This window comes from Enhydra lutris, unplaced genomic scaffold (assembly GCF_002288905.1).
Source record: "Enhydra lutris kenyoni isolate GAN:26980312 unplaced genomic scaffold, ASM228890v2 scaffoldscaffold90, whole genome shotgun sequence".
Lineage (NCBI taxonomy): Eukaryota > Metazoa > Chordata > Mammalia > Carnivora > Mustelidae > Enhydra > Enhydra lutris.
In genome coordinates, this window is record NW_019154174.1 from 5,045,905 (window position 1) to 5,066,094 (window position 20,190).

A 20,190-nucleotide genomic window follows, 5' to 3' on the forward strand; every position below is an offset into this window, starting at 1 on the left:
ACTTTGAGGCAATCTGAGAGAAGGAATAAGGATACTATATTTTTTTCTTAGCTATCCCATCATTCAGATGCCTTGCAGAGAGAGCAGTCAGAATGTTAGAAAATGTCCTGAACCTATCTATAGTCACTGAGACACTGATTTTCAGAGACTTTTATTCCTATAAACTGTACATAATACCCATTTCCTGCATACCCACAACTATCTCAATAACATGAAACTGTTTCCAACATCAGTCAGGATTCAAATGAACAACAGCATCTTCTGCCTGGCTTTTAGGTCCCACCCTTACTCTGATGACTTCCAAATCCTGACCTGTGGCCAGACCTCTTTCCTGAGCCCCAGATCTACAGTTCTCAAAGTCTCACTAGATATCCAAAGAACACACAAACCATGAATGCGTTTTCTGCCAAACTGAACTCCCCGTCTTCTACCCAACTCCATTTCCTCTCCCTTCACCCCTGGCCTGGAAAATCGGCTACCAGAGCCAGAAACCCCCCTTCCCTCACCCCTACCACCCGGCACTGACCAAAGCCTCTTGACTGGGTCTCCTAAGTGCCCCATCTCCACCCTCCAGAAAGGCCTCAGGGCCAGGTCCTCCCTATCTCACTCACACTCAGGGCACTAGCCTTGCCCCTCTGCAATCTAGACTCCTACTGTTCCAGAGCTGTCTTTTCAGCACAAAAATGTGGCTGTGTGTTCTCCCCTCTACACACCTTTCATGAGCTCCCAAGGAAGGACTATGAATTACAAACTGAAGGCCCCTGCAAAATCAAGGCCCTTCCTGGCCGGGCCCCGGCCCATCAACCTGGCCACTTACTCCAGCACCCCACCGCCTCACACCTCACCCAACAATGCTGAAAACACGTCAGTTCCTAAAGGCTGAATGCTCTGCCGTCACTGCACTCCACACACACCTCCACACCATAATTAGCCACAGTGCTGGATAATTACTGTTTGCACAGCTAGTCCCCCCACCAAATTAAAACTATTGCTCACCCCTGTACCCCCACACCTGGAGCAGTACCTAACAGGTTTTCAAATTTTGCTGAATAAAATCTCACAAGAAGTTAACAAAGGGATTGGGTTCTCCCCCCTCTTTTGCCACTGCACAAAGGTACAACATGTCTCAAGAATGCAAAGTTAAGCGAATGAGTTCATGTATCCTACAATGAACTCTCTACTATGGTTCCAAAATGCTGATCTTAAAACTCATCTTCAAGAGAAGGAAATAACCACTTCTACAATCAAACAGTTTATGAGATGAGGTTTCCTTAGGTATATCCTTACCTGTAAAATGTTCGTAAAAAAGTCATGGTAGAACATGGGCCAATCTTGACGGCCAATATCAACAATAACTTTGCAGAGCTTGTTCCGGATAAAGTAAGGTAAGGTTTTGTGGTGAGCCAAAAGGAGTTTGGGCAGGCAGCTACGGATTTCCATCTTATCTTGAGATGGGACCCCAAGCCACATTTTATTGATCAGATTCTGAAACACAAATACACATCTTTGAAGTTAACCATCTCTACACAAAAGTAGCTGGTTTTCATCCAATGGTTAGCTACATCATCTCAAACAAAAAACCCTGCTTTTAAACAAAGGTTTAGGGCAAACTGGCAATAAGAGTACCAGGAACATTTAAACCCTGTAATACAACACTCTCATTCCTGGAAAGATGTGCTAAATAATTTCACAGAAACAAAGAGCTCCACATGCAAAACTTTCTATTATACATTGTCTCTAATGGCCACCAAAAATGACAAAAACAAGTGTAATATTCAAAATAGGAGAATGGCTTGGTGAATAATGGTATAACCACTTAGTGTTACGAGCTATATGATTATAACTAGGTTTTTTAAAATGGGCACAGAAAGACAAAATCTAGAAGACAGTTGAAATAAATGAAAATGTTGGTGGTTGGGATAATGGTATTATGGGTACCATCTCTCCTCCCAAAGTGTTTTTCTTTCATTATCTTTCTCTTTTAAATGACAACATGGAAGGAAAAGTTGCATATTAACACAAACAACCTACCTACCAACCCAGCCCCATCTCACCTTTCTGGGTTGGAAGATGGAAAGGTGCCCCAGGACAGTAGATATCCTGACAGAGACCGTGTGTGGGAGGAAGCCCCTGTGCTGAGCTACCATTCTTTCCCAGCCATCTGCACACTGAAGCTGAAGTCCAATGTCAACAACCTGGCACTGTGACCACAAAATACTTTTCCAAACAGCAGAAAGTTGTTTGACAACTTACCTCAAACACCGTTAAACTATACATCATGACATAGTCATTCCTGGTGCTGGAGAGGAAATAAAGGCAGAGTCTCCAAGCTCCTATTTGCTGGGCAAAGTTATCGAGAAGCTCCTCTAGAAAAGTTAAATAGCAACAAAAGAAGGCTATGAGGGACATGAAATCAACACAAGGCTAAGGTGTCTCATCAGGTTTTTTTTTTTTTTTAGGATTTTATTTATTTATTTGACAGACAGAGATCACAAGCAAGCAGAGAGACAGGCAGAGAGAGAGGAGGAAGTAGGCTCCCTGCTGAGCAGAGAGCCTGATGTGGGGCTCAATCCCAGGACCCTGGGATCATGACCTGAGCCAAAGGCAGAGGCTTTAACCCACTGAGCCACCCAGGCGCCCCTGTCTCATTAGTTTTTAAACACATATTTCTCCATATCATGTGACTGACCCCAAAACACTAGAAAAATCCAGCCATGTATTCGAGGTAGAAAGGACAGACTGTACATTTTTCTGACTCTAACGTGACCACGAGCGTGGATAGTGTGTTTGGCCATCTACAGTCTAATACCCTATGGGTACTTGTTTAGGCAGAGAAACTTTCACTGTTAAAGTTCTTACTTAACCTGGGGCGCCTGGGTGGCTGAGGCAGTTAAGCATCCAGCTCTTGATTCTGGCTCAGGTCATGATCTCAGGGTTGTGAGATGGAACTCCATGTCAGGCTCTGCACTCGGAGTGGAGTCTGTTTAAGGTTCTGCCTCTCCCTCGCCCTCTGCCCCTACCTCCTCAAAAAAAAAAAAGTTCTTACTTAACCTAAGTATGGTCAGTTATAAAATACCACTTCAAAAAAAAAAAAAAAATCATTTCACCTTATGAATGATGGCTAATTATTAACTTGTTTCCTCTGGAGTACCGGCCATATATTCTTTAGGACTCACACTGTTCACACAAACATAAAATGATAGCTAGGGAAGCAGGACAAGAAAATATTAAGGATAACCTTATTAGTATAGGGCAAGGAAAATGCAAGAGAATTAAAGATGGGTAATTCTCTTTATTTGGTCTTCATTTGGTTTTATTTTAAAATACCACACCAAAAACAGTCTGTAAATCACAGTAGCAATCATGGGCTTGGAAGCTGCCAGAAGCAGCCCAGTCCACATCCAATCAGTTAGAAATGATTTCCTCCTCCTCAAACGGCTGGCAGCAACAGCCAGAACCCCAAGATAGCAAGCGCTAAGAATCTGTCACCATGTCTCTGGACACACTACCGCTTAGTCACCTTGACCTGCTGCTCTGGTCATGGAATACAACACAAAAGGGGTAAAAATTTTAAAAATCAAAATAAACATAAATTTAAGAGGATAAAAAAGTAATTAATTTAAAAATTAAAAAAAAAAATCTTTGTAAAAGAGTAAAAAGATAAAACATCAACAACCCCGGGGCGCCTGGGTGGCTCAGTGGGTTAAAGCCTCTGCCTTCAGCTAAGGTCATGATCTCAGGGTCCTGGGATCGAGCCCCACATCGGGCTCTCTGCTCAGAGTGGAGCCTGTTTCCTCCTCTCTCTCTGCCTGCTTCTCTGCCTACTTGTGATCTCTGTCAAATAAATAAAATCTTACAAAAACAAACAAACAAACAAAAAAAAACCTCGTCAACAACCCCAACAGATTCTAGGAAAAGCAGGAAGTACAGCAGCCCATTCTAATCCTAAAATCACTGCCCTGCTAGTACTCTACAGCCTCACTGAAAAATCCCACACAAGAAAGCTGATGGCCTACTCTTTCAACTAAGTAAAAGTCTGTAAGACTCCCAGAGCAGGAGTCGAACCAGAGAGAATGATTCTGGCCAGAACTCTGGGCTAGAGACTTTGCTGCTCGTTCAGAGTCTCATTCCAGGTGATCACTGCTCCTCTTTGAGGCTCCGGCTTCCTCCACTGTGAAAACGACCGGACTGTCCCCCGAGTTTCCCTGCAAACAGCTGTATCTCTAGAGCACTAACAACATGCCTTTGGTGGAGGGTGGATAGAGTCCCTGTAATAAAAGGCCTCCTTCCTTTCTCCCACCTCGCCACGAGAAAGCCTTCAGTTTACCCAAGATATCAAAAAAGAAGCCAGTGGTTCCAGCCCACACACTCAGACAAAGCCCCAAAGACTAGATACAAAGAGAACTGAACTGAGACACACCCACCATATAGAGCCAAGCACCCAGGGATCCCCGTTAGCCTGCATTTAAATTAGACATCTGTACTATCTGGTTATTTAATGCTATTTTAAATCAGATTAGAATACGATTTTAGTTCAGAGGTTCCACTTTTAATTCAGGAACACTGAAAGTGAGCAATAGCTGCTTTGCAAACCAAAAAATTAAGAGAAAAACCAAAAGCATTTCAATAAGCTAAAAATAGGACTTCTAAGATATTAGTGTTAGGATATAGTAGACTGATGTAAGGGGCAGATCCTTCACCCGCTTTGGTAAAAATCACCAGTGGTATTTTTACTGTAAGTATAAGGTACTCTGGTAGCATAAAACTAGCGAGAAGACAGATGACTCTGGAGGCAGTAGGGTCAGCCCAACTGAGTACTGAGTCAGTCTAGGGAAGCAAGCAGAGTGGATATTCTAGGCCAAATGCCTGATTATCTATTGGGTTCAGCTTCCGTCAGCATCCCTCTGTTTACAAATATTCTAGTTCTCTACAGTATACTCCCTCAGAAAAGACAGGCATGCATAGGACAGGCCTAAAAGAAATGACCAAGTTTAAAAGTTTAAAAAAAAAAAAAAAAAAGGAGTAAGAAATTTACAGCTAACAGGAGCTGATGTGTTTGAAGAATGCAAGAGAAAATGGACTACAGGACAAGGTCTGGCCACCTGGAAACCCAGACTCCAGTCAAACTCTGGACCAAAGAGTCCTAGAGACAGAAAAAGCCCTCTCCAGAGGCAATGAACATGAGGTCCATACAGAGCAGTCAGACATCTGAGGGGAAAAGCCTTTAGGATGGGATAGAGAAGAAACATTTCTTGTTTTGAAGTTCAGGGGTTAAGTGTGGACTCAGAGGGGGAAAAAAGATTACTCCAGGAATACAGTGCAACATGTCTCTGAGGCAGAGATCGGACTCTTGAATACACACTGTAGTTTACAGTATGCTTTAACGAATATTGTTCACGTAAATGAATATGAAATTCAAAAGGAAATTCTACAAAGCACTAAGGTTCCCAGAAGACCTAAGATAACTGTACCTACATCTCTGTGCTGTTTGAAGCCTTTATTCATCAAAACCTGCAGAACGGAAGAGACAATGGCAGAGATAAGGAAAAAGATGCAAGAAGCCCCCAAAGGAAATACCAGTTAAAGGATCTGTGGGCACTAGGTAAGGTCTGGATGAGACTTCCATACACCGAAATCATGTCATTCTGACACCTTCTTGAGGTTGTTTTTTGTTTGTTTTAAATTAATAGTCACAGGCTTCTTTTATATAAGTTCAACATTGCTGAAACTAAGAACAAAGCAGTGGGAGGGGTTTTCCACACTTGGCCAAAGGGAAGAAAAGCCATCACTGTGGATGACAATGGGCCCCGTGGACCACAGCCCTTGCACAGCTAGATTTGCAGATGCCACCGAACAGCAAAATGAGAGCAAAAAGAGCAAGAATTCCAGGGGAAACAAGCAGGCTTGACCAGTGCAGGCCGCAAACTCCTTCCTCCTCACTAGGCCTTTTCCTCTCAAGTGACTCTTGTCGACTCAACACTTCACTTACCTATCTCACGTTTTCTTTCATTGGTTGTACAATCGTGGAAAAATTCTGTCATCAGACTTTCCAATGCCCTGAGGGAGGCTTCTTCAGATGCCTAACAAAGGAATTTGAAAGAAAAGAAAAAGATCAGTAACTCTATCTCCTACTCTCCTCGCTTCCCTCCAGGTCACATTCGTAAATTTACTTCCTCAAACATCTTGGCTCAACATTCTTCAAATGCATGGGATTCAGAAAAACTGAAGGGAGTTTCCCAGCTGGCTCAAAACCCAAATTTTGAGTATACCCTATAAATTCATGCTACTGTACAATCAATTTTCAATTATTTATGCTAAGGAAAAAGGGAACAAATAACTCAAAATATCGTTCCAGAAATATATTAAAAGCAAATTAACAGCCCCCAGCCCTGACTGAACAGACGGAGTGAAGAGACTAAGGGAGGAGGTTAGGGCTCCCTAGAGACTGCCTGTCGATGGTGCATTTTCCCCACGTCTAAATAACTGGCCATATTTGGACTGAGAAGAACTGTAGTCAAGCTGCTGCACGGATCCGTGGGGGTTCTGAAGGTGCTTCCGGGGTCACATGTTCTGACAAGTCTCAATTTCAAATGAGCAGCCACCAGAGACTAAGGGTAGGACAGCTAAGAGGCAAGCTGAGTAGGAACTCAAAATGAGCGTGTCCCAACCATGGACTCTCAGCAGAGCCGCTCGGGCGGAGGTGGAGAGCAGGGGCTCTCGACCCCGATGCCCATCCTCTCCCTCCTCCACGTGGAGCCCCGAACCCACTTACTCTTCTCCCACTCACGTAGGTGACGTCCTCTGAAGCAGAGAGGTGGAGTCAACACTCCACTCACCCATCTGCGGAAAGGTGAGCACTCCTATACCATTTCTGAATTCTCACTGGCATTATCTACCCAGAGATGATCAAGAGCCAAGGGTGGTTCTGATTTCTTAATTATCTCTTAATTGCAGTCTCCCCACCTTCCCCCTCCTCCCTTCTCCACACCCTCTCCATTGCTTCCCCTGACCCCACAGTGAGAGCAGACTATGAAAACTGTATTTTAAAACGTGTCCACACTCAAATATATGTATCAAACCATAATATTACCGGAGGCCTCTACTTGGTAACTGACTTTTGAAGACACTGAGGAACTGGGCCACCTCTGTGGGTAAATCAGCTCTTAGGACTGGTACTAATTCCAGAGGCGGGTCAGGCTTGCACTAGCCCAGACATCAACAGACAGAACACGCACACCACAGAACACAAGGGGACCACATTCAAACAGTACCAGGCATGGCTGTCCCTCCCATGCTGCGGTCACATACAAACGGCTGTGCCATGACAACTCGCAATGACATGCTGAGTGATGAATTACTGTAATAGTTTTAGCTCTTCCAAGTTTTCTAAATTTTGTATTTATGATCAAGATTAGCCCTTGAACCTGGGTGGCTCAGTGGGTTAAATCCTCTGCCTTCAGCTCAGGTCATGATCTCAGGGTCCTGGGATCAAGCCCCACATCCGGCTTTCTGCTCAGCGGGGAGCCTGCTTCCCCCTCTCTCTCTTCCTGCCTCTCTGCCTACTTGTGATCTTTGTCAAATAAATAAATAAAATCTTAAAAAAAAAAAAAAAAAAGATTAGCCCTCGAATCTTACTCTTTTTTTAAACCAATGTATCAGCTCAACTGAATAATATCCTTGGATCACAGGTTAATCTGAATTACACATTTTGGGGCACCTGGCTGGTTCAGCCGGTACAGCACATGACTTCTTGATCTCGGGGTCATGAGTTCAAGTCCCATATTGGGCTTGGAGCCTGCTTAAAAAAAAAAAAAAAAAAAAAAATACCTACACATTTTTTTCAAGTGGTGAAATAACTGAAGTGTCAGGCTAAAAGAAGCCTGAAATCTTTTTCACCTGTTTCAAGTTTTTGTGTTGATCAAAACATCCTCACTGTCCCTGCTTTCCTCAGTAAATGCTGAAAACTCAAATTCCTAAAATGAACTGCTGTAAGTAAAAGAGTGCCTTGGTCTGTTTCATAAATCGACCTGGGATACCCATTTCATTTGAAAAAAGGATTTGCTTTTTTAAAAAAAGTTTCTGGAAAGATCTGAAAGAATCAAAGGAAAATCTCACAAGCAACTTACTGGCAAAAAATTAAAATTAAAATTAACATAAATTAAGAGATATCTGTTGAACCTAAGTCAGTTATTTAGTTAAAATAAATCAGTTGGTCTTCTGGAGCCAAAATGGGTCCCTGAAAACTCAAGACATTTTCAAATCCCACCTGCTCCACAACTTTTTCTTGTAGTGAAACATTTCAAAGCTAAGCCTAGTAAACACCTGAGCTCACCACATTCAGGCACTCAACCATCAAGGTCTATTTTGTACTGGTTCTTGAGGCAGAAGTTTGTGAACTCGCTAATTCCCAGCCACGTATTAAATGCTACTGGGGCAAGTTCGGGACAATCTCTCCAAAAAATGCAATTCTAACTCCATTCCCAGTCCCATCCACCCCTCCCCAGCTCAAACCCAAGAAGCATTCCAGTAGAAAAGCAGAAAAGATTTAAACATCCAGAAGGATCAGACTGGATGCCCTCCACCAAATGATGGTCACATGAAAACAGAAACTCTAAAACCTAACCCAGTAGTATCACCAGGTATTTCCCAAACAAGAACAAACAGCAGGCTGCTCACATTTTCAATCACCCCTATACTGTAGTAAGTACTAATACCTACCTCACAGTGACCCGTGTAAAGCTGCTATGTAAACTCTGAAGAACTATCTAATTCAGTTATGGCTGCTATCATTTGTATTTGGTCTTAAATACCAAATGAAAACAGACCAAAACACAAAAACAAAAAGAGAAAGAGAGAGAGAGAAGTGGTCAGGCCTACTTTGAAACTGGAGATTCATGTCCTCGGGCTTTACAGGCTTTGTCCAAACATATCTAGTGAGGCTTTTCCAACTGGATTTTAAAAATTAAACTATGTAAGTTTACAGGAGACAAAAAGAAGGCTGAAGAAGCCTTGCCAACATCATACAATTAGAAAGAGATGTTAAAACCTAAAAGATAGGCTCAAAACCTGCAAATGGCCACAGGGTATTGGAAAAGTTACCCCAACTGGCAAGAAAGCTACTGGAACCTTTGCCAGGTGGCGAAGCCAAAATCCAGATTGCTGTGGGTTTAAGAATTAAAAGCAAGTAAGGAAGTGGTAATATTCCAGCAGACTACCCTTCCTAGCAATAAAGGGACAAAAACATAAAACAAAAACCAAGTGCCATGATGTGGTAGGAAGTGAAGGTTCCAATTCCCAAAGACTATTCAAGCACTGCACTAATTTATGAAGCACATTCAGGGTTCAAATACACCCGAATGCTTCCCAGCTTGTGTTTGGGATAGGAGATCCACATCTTGAAGAACAAAGGAAAGAGAAGATTAAATTAAAACCAAGTAAGATATATTCACATGAAAAAAATTCCAGTTGGATTACAGGTATAAAATGTGAGAGATAAAATAATAAAGCTTCTAGAAAATAATATAGAACATCTTCATGACGTTGGGGTAGGGAAAAACTTCTTAAATAAGACACATAAATGCACTAAACATAAAGGAAAGGAAAGGATTAATCAATCAGAACATTCATCAAATGGCACAATGAAGAGAGTTCAAAAGAAACCCACAAAGCAGGGAAAGAGATTTCCAACATAAATAACTAACAGAGGACTTAGACGAAAAACAAATGACTCATTTTTTTTGGACAGGCAAATAGTTCATCATAAGAAGGTATTCAAAAGCCTATACAGAACCTCGTCAGCTGTCAGGAAAATGCAAATTAAAAACACAACAGTGTTACCCATTCACCAAAATGGCTAAATTTAAAGAACAATAACAAGTGTTGGTAAGGATGTTGAACAGCGGGCACATGCATAGAGTGCAGCTGGTAGGAGTGTGCACTGGGATAACCACTTCAGAAAACCATTTGGCTGAACAGAAGATATTTGCAAATGACATATCTGATAGAGGGTTAGTGTCCACAACATATAAAGAACTGATACAACTCGACACCCAAAAAGCAAACAATGCAATTAAAAAATGGGCAGAAGACAGGAACAGTCATTTCTCCAAAGGCATCCAGAGGACGCATGAAAAGATGCTCATCATCACTCATCATCAGAGAAATGCAAATCAAAACTACAATGAGATACCACCTCACCCCTGTCAGAATGGCTAAAACCAACAAGACAAGAACAACACGTGTTGGTGAGGATGTAGAGAAAAAGGAACCCTCATTCACTGCTGGGTCAGAATGCAAACTGGTGCAGTCACTTTGGAAAACAGTATGGAGGTTCCTCAAAAAGTTAAAAATAGAGCTACCCTATCTCCAGTAATCACACTACTGGGCATTAACCCATATAAAAACACTAATTCAAAGGAATACATGCACACCTATGTTTACAGCAGCATTATTTACAATAGCCAAATTATGGAAACAGCCCAAGCATCCATCGAAAGATGAATGGATAAAGAAGATGTGGTAGATATACACAATGGAGTATTATTCAGCCATAAAAAAAGAATGGAATCTTGCCATTTGCAATGACATGGATAGAGCTAGAGAGTAGAATGCTAAGTGACATAACTTGGTGAGAGAAAGACAAATACCATATGATTTCACTCATATGTGGAATTAAGAAACAAATAAAAATGAGCAAAGGGAAAAAAAGAGACAAACCAAGAAACAGACCTTTAATTACAGAGAACAATCATGGTTACCAGAAGGGAAGTGGATGAGGGGATGGGTAAAACAGGAGATGGGGATTAAGGAGTGCACCTGTCATGAGCACAGGGTGACGTATGAAGTGTTGAATCACTATATTGTAAACCTGAAACCAATATAATACCATATGCTAAGTACACTGGAATTTAGAATAAATAATTTTAAAAAAGAAAACCAATGGCAGCTGAACACATGCATACTTTATGATCCTGCAATTCTACTCCTTGATAACCCACAGCAGAAATCTGTACAAATACATCAAAAACAAGGTACACAAATGTCCACGGCACCATTACTCATAATATCCAAAAAAATCAAAAGAACCCAAATGACCATCACCAGTGGAATGGATAAATAAGTAGTTTATTCACCAGAAGAACATTTAGGACAACAAGAATGGATAAATATTGCTACGTGCTACAACATGGACGAACCCCACAAACACAACGTTGAGGAAAAAGCCAAAACACATCCTTCATTATCCACTGCATGCTAATTTTAAAAGCACGATGCACCTGTGGTGCGTTATAATCACAATAGTGGTCACCTTTGGGGAAAAGGGATTCCGAGATGCTAGTACCATTCTGTCTCCTTGATCTCAGTGTTAGGTACACAAGCATGATCTTTACATTACTTCCCTGTAAATACACACGCACCATTTAAAAAATCAATGTCGGGGCACCTGGGTGGCTCAGTGAGTTAAAGCCTCTGTCTTTGGCTCAGGTCATGATCTCAGGGTCCTGGGATCGAGCCCCGCGTCGGGCCCTCTGCTCAGCGGGGAGCCTCCTTCCTCCCTCTCTCTCTGCCTGCCTCTCTGCCTACTTGTGATCTCTGTCAAATAAATAAATAAAAATCTTTAAAAATAAATAAATAAAAATAAAAAACTAATGTCATACTTATTTTCAGCGTTCAGGTTGGTATTTTCAGATGCCGAATTTAGAAGGTGTGTTTTTTCTTCTACTAACACAACTACTGAGAGCAACTGGGGGCCTGCAGGTCACATGTGAGTGGGAGGCCTCACCTATTTGTTTTCAGAGCTGTTGAGGGCGAAACACAAAGGATAACAATCCCGAAAACCTGTGTGTGCTTCCCCAAGAGTTCCCTGGCTTACCGCAGCAGCAAATTAAAACCCTGGGGCAGGAACTGAAAATAAACCTGGGTCAGAAGATACTCTCAGAGAGCTATGTGAATATCTAAAATAAACCAAAGTTTTTTGTTCCAGAAAGAGTTAAAATCTGGGAAGTGGAGGAGCTTTCAGCTGTGCCTGCTCTGACTGCATCTGCTCCTTTTATACCACTGCTCACAGTTCAGCAGCTCAGAGACAGGATCTACTACTACTAGACTCATTTATTAAGGAGCAACGAAGTCAACCAACACCAGTAATCACCTAATAAATTATAAGGAAAACCTGAAAGGGGAAGGATCACGTAATCTGAAAAACTTTTTGACTCTTTCTTATATCATCTATGCCCGCAACTAAGGTCATCCGGCTGGCTGGTTCCTGCTTTCCACTGTCTTTTAGATTTGCACCTTTTCCCTCACCACAACTTCTCCCAGGCCCTAATCCCCTCCTGTCAGGGTTACTGTAATTTCTCTTAGCTTGGTCGCCTTGATGTCAGCTTCCCCAATTCCAATCCAATCTGTGCTTCACACCAGATAAATTCTTCTCAGCACTGATTCTTTGTCCCCAATTATTGTAAATCTAGCTTTAAAGAGCCTTTGAATCTAGACAGCCATTCATTCGACAAATCAGCTCAATGCTCACTAACTGACTCTGTGTTAAGCCCCAGAGATATAAAGGTAAGACCGTCCCTGACTTCAAGGAACTGGAGGAAGCCTGGGGAGAGACGGGGAGAGCCTATACAAAAAAGGAGAATACAATGGTTTACATCATCTAGCAGTGACAGAGGTATGGCTAGGTTCAGGAGCCCAAAGGGAATTAACTCTGTCTGAGGGGCAGAGGAGATAATGTATCTTGTGTTTTAAACAATGCAGAGAAGTTTACTAGGATGAATGGAGAAGGAAAGCATGCCTGATTCACCATCACTCATCACAAGCAGCCAACACTCCAGTCTGAACACTCATGGTCTCCTAAGCAAATGTCGATTCCCATCCTGCATTTGCTGCTGGGTCTGCAATTCACAGTTCTACCATCATGAAATTTTTCACAGAATAGAAGTTTACGGCATGGCTTCCTTCTTTGTATCCTGAGTCTCTGTCATGTAACCAGTACTGCAGTTTTGCCCGTGGCCCTGCTCTCTGGTCAGTTCCACATGCCGTGACGGAATAGCACAGGCTCTGGGCTTGGGCTCCTTGGTTTTGGTTTTCCAAATGCACCTCAACCTCGGCCTAGTTATTTAATCTGTCAGGACTTTTTTCCTTTTTTTTCCTTTTGTGCCCAACTGGGGATAAGAGAACCCAACACATGGGATCATTCTAGGGATTAAGTAAACTGTATAAAGCACACAGTGAACACAGTGCCAGGAATAAAGAAAGGGCCAAAAGCCCCATCTGTAAGTTAACACTTCATCAGTACTGGGCCTCTCTCCTTAACCAGAACATGAAGTGCCTGGAAAGAGACTCTGCCTAACACATCTGTACTTTCTACCACATTCAGCATGGACTGCTGCTCAGACATTTTAGACCGAATTCAGGAGAGAAAACGGAACAAGAAGACAGTATCACTTTCAGTTTCTCAGGATTACTGGTGATCTCTCCAGATTTAAGATACATGTGACTATTTAAATTTCCCCCTTTAGGGCCTCTGACACAGTGACCTTTGCTCACAAGCACGCAATAAACATTAAAACAAACAAACAAACAGGAGGCTGCTAACAATATATCTTAAAAAACACTGAGACTGGGGCACCTGGGTGGCTCAGTGGGTTAAAGCCTCTGCCTTCGGCTCAGGTCATGATCTCAGGGTCCTGGGATCGAGCCCCGCATCGGGCTCTCTGCTCGGCGGGGAGCCTGCTTCCCCGCCCCCCCTCTGCCTGCCTCTCTGCCTACTTGTGATCTCTGTCTGTCAAATAAATAAAATCTTAAAAAACAAAACAAACAAACAAAAAAAACACTGAGACTGAAGGTGATTAAATGGTCCCTTACGGCACCTATGCGACAGGTTTCTCAAACCCTGGCTTAAATTTGTTGTGTTTTATCTAATTGCCTCTATAACACCCCCTCTAACGCATAACCTTTGGGGCGCCTGGGGGGCTCAGTCAGTTAAGCATCTGACTCTTGATTTCAGCTCAGGTCTTGATCTCAGGGTCCTGTGTCTAAGCCTCACATTGCTGGGCTCTATGCTGGGCATGGAGCCTACTTTAAAGAAGTAAAAAGTAATAAATAAAGCATAACCTTTTTACAAAATCGATGCTGGGGGAAAAAAATGACTCTTTTTCAAAGAAGCTTTTATCAAGCTTTTTGGCACCTTTTCCAGGAGCCACATCTCACATATCCCAGAGGCGAATCAGATGAGCCTCCTATATTTAGGTTCACAGCCTCCTTGACAGCAAACCTAAAAACACGAGGACTAGCATCCCAGAGCCCCATTCAACATTCCCGCGGCATATCCAGAACAATGTTACTACTCCACCTGCCTGTGTATAAAGAAGGTACCTGAGAAAAGAGATGCTGTACTAGCCGCTGAGCAAGGCTGCGAAGTGCGCGAAGCATGCCTGATGTGTCACGACAGATGCCATTGGCAGAGACATTCAATCTCATATAAACTTCCGGGAACCTAAGAGGATTATTGTGGGTGTTCAAACTCTCCACTCTTTCTCCCCTACTCTCTTCACGGCAAAGAAAACAGATGAGCAAAGAAGTCCCTCCGGCCCTCTGGCCTGCCTACGAACATGAGATGGAATACAAAGCTTAAAAGAAGGCATGATGGGAATCAGTGTGACATCTATCTGGCCCCTCTGATGTCACCCGGCTCAGAATGCTAAGACAGGAAAGCCTGAAGAGGAAGCCCCAGCCAGAAGGGCAACGTTCACCGGTCTTTTCCCACTTTCCTGTCTCTGCTCTGTGTGTCTGAAAGGGCAGATACTAACTTTAAAAAAAAAAGAAAGAAAGAAAGAAACCACACATTGTGATTAAGTAGAAATCTCATTTAACCTCTCTAAAAACAAACTGTGTCGAAACCAATTAGACCTTGGAAGTCCAGCACTCAGAAGGGCAGGCCCTAAAACCGGGTGAGCCGAGTGCCTTGCTCACACAAGACTCTGTCAAGCCACGCCCGTTGTCCAGGTGTCCCTTAGTCAGTCTGTGATAGAGAAGTAGAGAAAGAGGCAAGGCTAAACAGAGGGGTCATCTAGGGCTTCAGATGTACAGGGAAGTAATTAATTCCAAAAATTATGTACAGGAGTTACAGGAAAAAAATGTTTTCTACTGCAGGAAAGAAAGGGAGACACTCCATGTTCTGGGAAAGCAAGTCCGGGGCGATGCAGTTACCATGAGTCCGAGAATGGATGTCTGGAACTAACTACTGAAGTTAGGCATTTGCCTCACAAGGGCTGCGCACTGTCTTGCCTACAGCGTAACCCTGAAAATATGTGCCCTTTGGGAGTAACCACAGATATAACTTTGTACAGTAGCGTCACACAGTTACTGATGCTTTATAATCAGATCAATATCTGATTAAAACACGGACTTTAGCCACATCTGAACAGAATTCTAGCCATTAAAAGGCACTTTTCTGCATCAAGCTGACCAATGGCCAAAAAAAAAAAACCTCCAAGTATTTCTTGGGTTTGGGTCAGACTCTTCCATGAACAAAAGGGGTCTACTTCTGGGGACTAGGAGGTAGAAACAGGATAACTGCCAGGCATCTGGGCCAGAAGATCCAACTGGTCCCCCTGTGGTGGTGATAAAATCGAAGCAACTTTTTCACCCCCTCCAAGGGACTAATGAGAGGAAACATCTTGTACACGGAGGACAGTATGTTTGATGCTGGGAAAACCTATCCATGTACTACATGGGACAATACATAAAAACAAGAAGAACCGCTGGACAGGAGCACCAGTTTCAAAAATTTAGAACAAATCTAAAGAAGATTATAGCATCATGACAAGTAAATGCTACACTCTAAGGCTAGATCCTGTGCTAGCCTTAGAGTGTAGGGGAAAACATGATATGAAGGACAGAACTGGGCCAAAGGACAACACTGGATATGGACAATAGATCAGATCAAAGTCCTGAATTAACCGATGTTGATAACTGCACTGTGGCTTTGTAAGAGAACATCCCTGTGAGAAAATACACTACACGGGGTCAATGGCAAAGACGGAGGTGACTTCCTCTCCAACAGTTCAGGAAAAAACCACTACACGTGCATATATATGCATATATACATACATAGAAAAGGCATAAGTAATAGGGCAAACAGAGCAAAACGTTAGCCATAGTAGAGTCTGGGTCAAGGGCATGAGAGTGTTCTCAGTACTATTCATTCCTTGCAATCTCTGTCAGCTTGAAATTATTTCCAAATAAAAAGTTTTTTAAATGTAGCCATAAAAAAAAATGAAATCTTGCCATCTGCAACGACGTGGATAGAACTAGAGGGTATTACACTAAGCAAAAAACTCAATCAGAGAAAGACAATCATATGATCTCACTGATGTAAGGAATTTGAGAAACAAGGCAGAGGATCATAGGGGAAAGGAGGGGAAAAAAGAAACAAGACAAACCAGAGAAGAGAGACAAACCATAAGAGACTCTTAATCTCAGGAAACAAACTGAGGGTTGCTGGAGGGGAGGGGGGTAGGAAGGATATAGGGTGGCAGGCTGATGGGACACTAGGGAGGGTATGTGCAATGGTGAGTGCTGTGAATTGCATTAGGACTGATGAATCACAGAACTGTACCCCTGAAACAAATAATACAGTACATGTTAATAAAAAAGTAAAAATAAAAAATAAAAAGTTTTTAAAAACTTCTGTTAGATTGGTACCTCCGACTTTGCTCCGCACTGCTCCAAGCTGCCTGGGTAAAGAGGAAAGGGAAAGTGAGAAACAAGGATCCAACAGGCAAGAGGAGACTGACAGTTCTCTCAGGTGCCAGGTTTACTATCACACGCTGTTTTCTAAAGAGGATAGTACATAGCCTGGGCATTAAAAATTTCGCATCTGCTGGCTGGGCAACAAGCATGTCCCACTAGGAGCTCAAATACATGTAAGTTACATGCTTATTTATTTAGATTACAGTGGAAGGCTTTAATTACACAGCCGAAAAAGCAAATGGTAAGAATAGTTATTGTGCAAGAGACTAACATAACTGAGTAATAGAGCCCCAAACAGGCTCTCTCTTCACAATTCCATCTGCTGCGTTTTCCCAGGTACTTCTCCCAGGAGGATGAATATTTATATCTGCACGCCTAGTCAATTAAACGCAAGAGATACTGAGCACGTTAACACAAGGCACGCTATCAAGAAATCCTAAAACAGAACCACTGAATCTTAAGAGAGAAACACAAACCCCAGAGAACAGCAAGTCCAACCTCATTTTCAGAGAAGGAAAACGAAGCTCAGAGAGAGTATCCTGCCCAAAGTCGACCAGCTATTGCTGGTGAAGTGAAGGCCCTGAGCACAGCCACCAGAGCCCTCTCTCCCAGCAGCAGCTCCTCTACCCCTTAAAGGAGGACACAGCGTTCTAGGGCTATGAGAATGATGAGTGAGCTGGCGTTACCTTGCAGAGCATGAAATCAGGGAATGAATGAGTATGAAGCGGACAGAGCACGATAAATGCATGCTGCCGATCCTAAGCCCCGATCAACGCTACAGCTCATACATAAAGGGTTTCACATCAGCTGCTCTTACTACCTGCAACTGTTTAAGGGCAAGTTTGTAAAAACCCATGCCACCTTCATCCTGAATTATTCCCAGACAGCACTGGCATTTTACATACCAGTTAAAATAACATTTCTTTCACTTTGGCAAAAAACGGCAGGCCGTTTCAGACTGTTGGGTTTTGAAGGAGGATAATCACTTCCTTTCTCCCTTCCAGGTTCTAGCCAGCTGCTACATAGTCACAAGCAACCAAGTGCAGATCAAAGTCCAATGTCCTCTTCACGACTGGCCAAGTTGCAATGCCTCCTCCTTCCCATCCTGAACTGCCCAGTCAGGCCTAGCAACAATAGGAAGGCAGGACACGGCAGGTGACAGCTTCTTTTGAAGATAAGCAGGAGAGAGAAGTCCAAGGACAGAGCCAGGCAAAGTTCTGACACAGAGACCTCACACCTGGGAGACACCGGCCAGTGGTTTTGGGCTCTTCCCAATGCAACCCTCATGAATAAATCAGGAGCTACATCCTTCCTGTGGGAAGGAAAGAACGAGAAGGGGAAGAAAGCACTCAGAAGAACACGCCCCAGTACTGCTCCCACCTGGGGTACAGATGACCACGCCTCGAATGTGTGCCAAGCCAGCAATGAGGACACAGGCGCACCGCTGTGAATGTACACTCTCTACTGTTACTGAGCTGTACATTTGAAAATGGTAAATTTCATGTTTATTTTACCATACACACACACAAAAAACCCTTCACTGTGGGGGAGAAAATATGTTAAGGCCCCATTTCTAATACATTAAAGTTAAATATAAAGGATGCTTAAGTAAATAGTTAAGTAAACATAAAATAAACCTACAAGTGTGACCTATAAATCCTATAAAGAGACAAAAACAGGGAGAACGCAGATAGCAAAAAAAAAAAAAAAAAGACAAAAATAAAATCTAAGTTGGTGATAACTCTTCCTACCCCACCCCCAAAAAGATATTATGGAACAATGAAGCCATTTTTTTAACCTATTAAGTTTGCAACAATTTTCTTAAGAGTACCCGGTGCTGAGGGGTGTATTATCTACAGCTGGTGGCAAGGATAAACTGGTATAAACTTTCCAGAAAATATCTGATGACGTACCTTAAAAATGTTCATACTAAATCTAAAACTATTTTAAAATAAAAGTTTTATTAAAAAATCTTCATACCCTTGGGTCCTTCTGGGAACCAAGCCTAAGGCAATTTTCTGAAATACAGAAAAAGCTCTTTGCGAAAACATTAATCACATTATTATTTACAATGGCAAAAAAAATGGAACAACCCAACTACCCAAGAATCCATGCAATGCAGTATTACCCAGCCACTGTAAATATTTATGAAGTATTTGATGATCTGGAAAACCACTTATATTATAATGTTACATGGAAAAAGCAGAAGGAAAAAAGTGCATTTACAGTGTGATCTCAGCCACATTTAAAAAGTAAACAGGAAAAAAGACTAGAAGGAAACAAAATGCAAGAAGTTGAATCAGAGGACAGTGAGCTCCTGTCTGTTTTGTACTTTTAACAATAACCTACAGAGTTCAAAATACTTTTTCCCATAAGGGGAAAAAATAACTATGCAAAATCAAGAGGTGGTAGAGAAGACCGTGACAGCGTCAGCACCTACTTCAGTCACTAAACGGTAGGAGAACGAAGTAGCCACAGAAACTCAGCTAACTCACTAGTCACAAGTCTCGGAAGGCTTGACTACTTTTTTTTAAAACTAAATTCCCATGGGAGAAGAGGATGCAGGAACCCCCTGTGCTATTTGTGCAACTCCTCTGCAGGTCTAAAAGTACTTCAAAATAAGATGTTTAAGTTAAATAAATAAATCCTTGGAAGATCACTACTCTTTCTCTCAAAACAGAATGTGGAATATAGATGAATAATTTCCAGGGCTGGATAAAAGCACAGGGCTCCTTTTGTTATGAATTAAATAAAAGACTTTTCTGGAATGGATGCCTTCACAGAAATCATCGGGGCTGCCTGGTAGACAGCTTGCGCTGCAGCACTTCAAAGCTTTTGTCTTCAAGAACTGACCATTCTTCCATGCACATCTGTGGCTTCATCTGCCCTAAAGTGGCCCTTCTGCTTCTCCACCTCAAGCCCCAAATTCTTGCCTCGTGACTTCCTATTTCTGCTCTGAAACCCAACCCAGGTGTCAACTCCTTTGGGAAGCCTTCCTTGATACAGCTCTCTAATTTGGCCAGGCTTTTTTTTTTTTTTTAATATAGTTGTACCCTTTACAAGGCTCTATCTCTGCACTTTTCCCCTAGCACAGTAATCATCTGCTGACATGTACCTTCTCATCCAGAGTTACAAAATTCCAGAAGTTAAAAAATTCTAGAACTTGGGGCACCTGGGTGGCTCAGTGGGTTAAAGCCTCTGCCTTCAGCTCAGGTCATGATCCCAGGGTCCTGGGATGGAGCCCCACATCGGGCTCTCCGCTCAGCAGGGAGCCTGCTTCTCCCTCTCTCTCTGCCTGCCTCTCTGCCTACTTGTGATCTCTGTCTGTCAAATAAATAAATAAAATCTTAAAAAAAAAAAATTCTAGAACTTATCTTCACCCTTTCCATCCTCACATTAACTGTAAAGCAGATTTCTTCCCAATTATTTTGCAAT

General features: G+C 42.5%; 1 protein-coding gene across 2 annotated transcripts in view; it reads right to left on the reverse strand.

Moving 5' to 3' along the window:
- LOC111162340 (exportin 6) overlaps nt 1-20,190 on the reverse strand; it is a 101,138-nt gene that overhangs the window by 63,908 nt on the left and 17,040 nt on the right. For both annotated transcript variants that reach the window (XM_022526704.1, XM_022526705.1), the window contains exons 2-4: nt 5,990-6,080; nt 2,254-2,366; nt 1,288-1,485 (exon numbers count right to left, since the gene is read on the reverse strand). In XM_022526704.1, the coding sequence (XP_022382412.1) occupies nt 1,288-1,485; nt 2,254-2,366; nt 5,990-6,080 (402 nt within the window). The remainder of the gene's footprint in view (nt 1-1,287; nt 1,486-2,253; nt 2,367-5,989; nt 6,081-20,190) is intronic.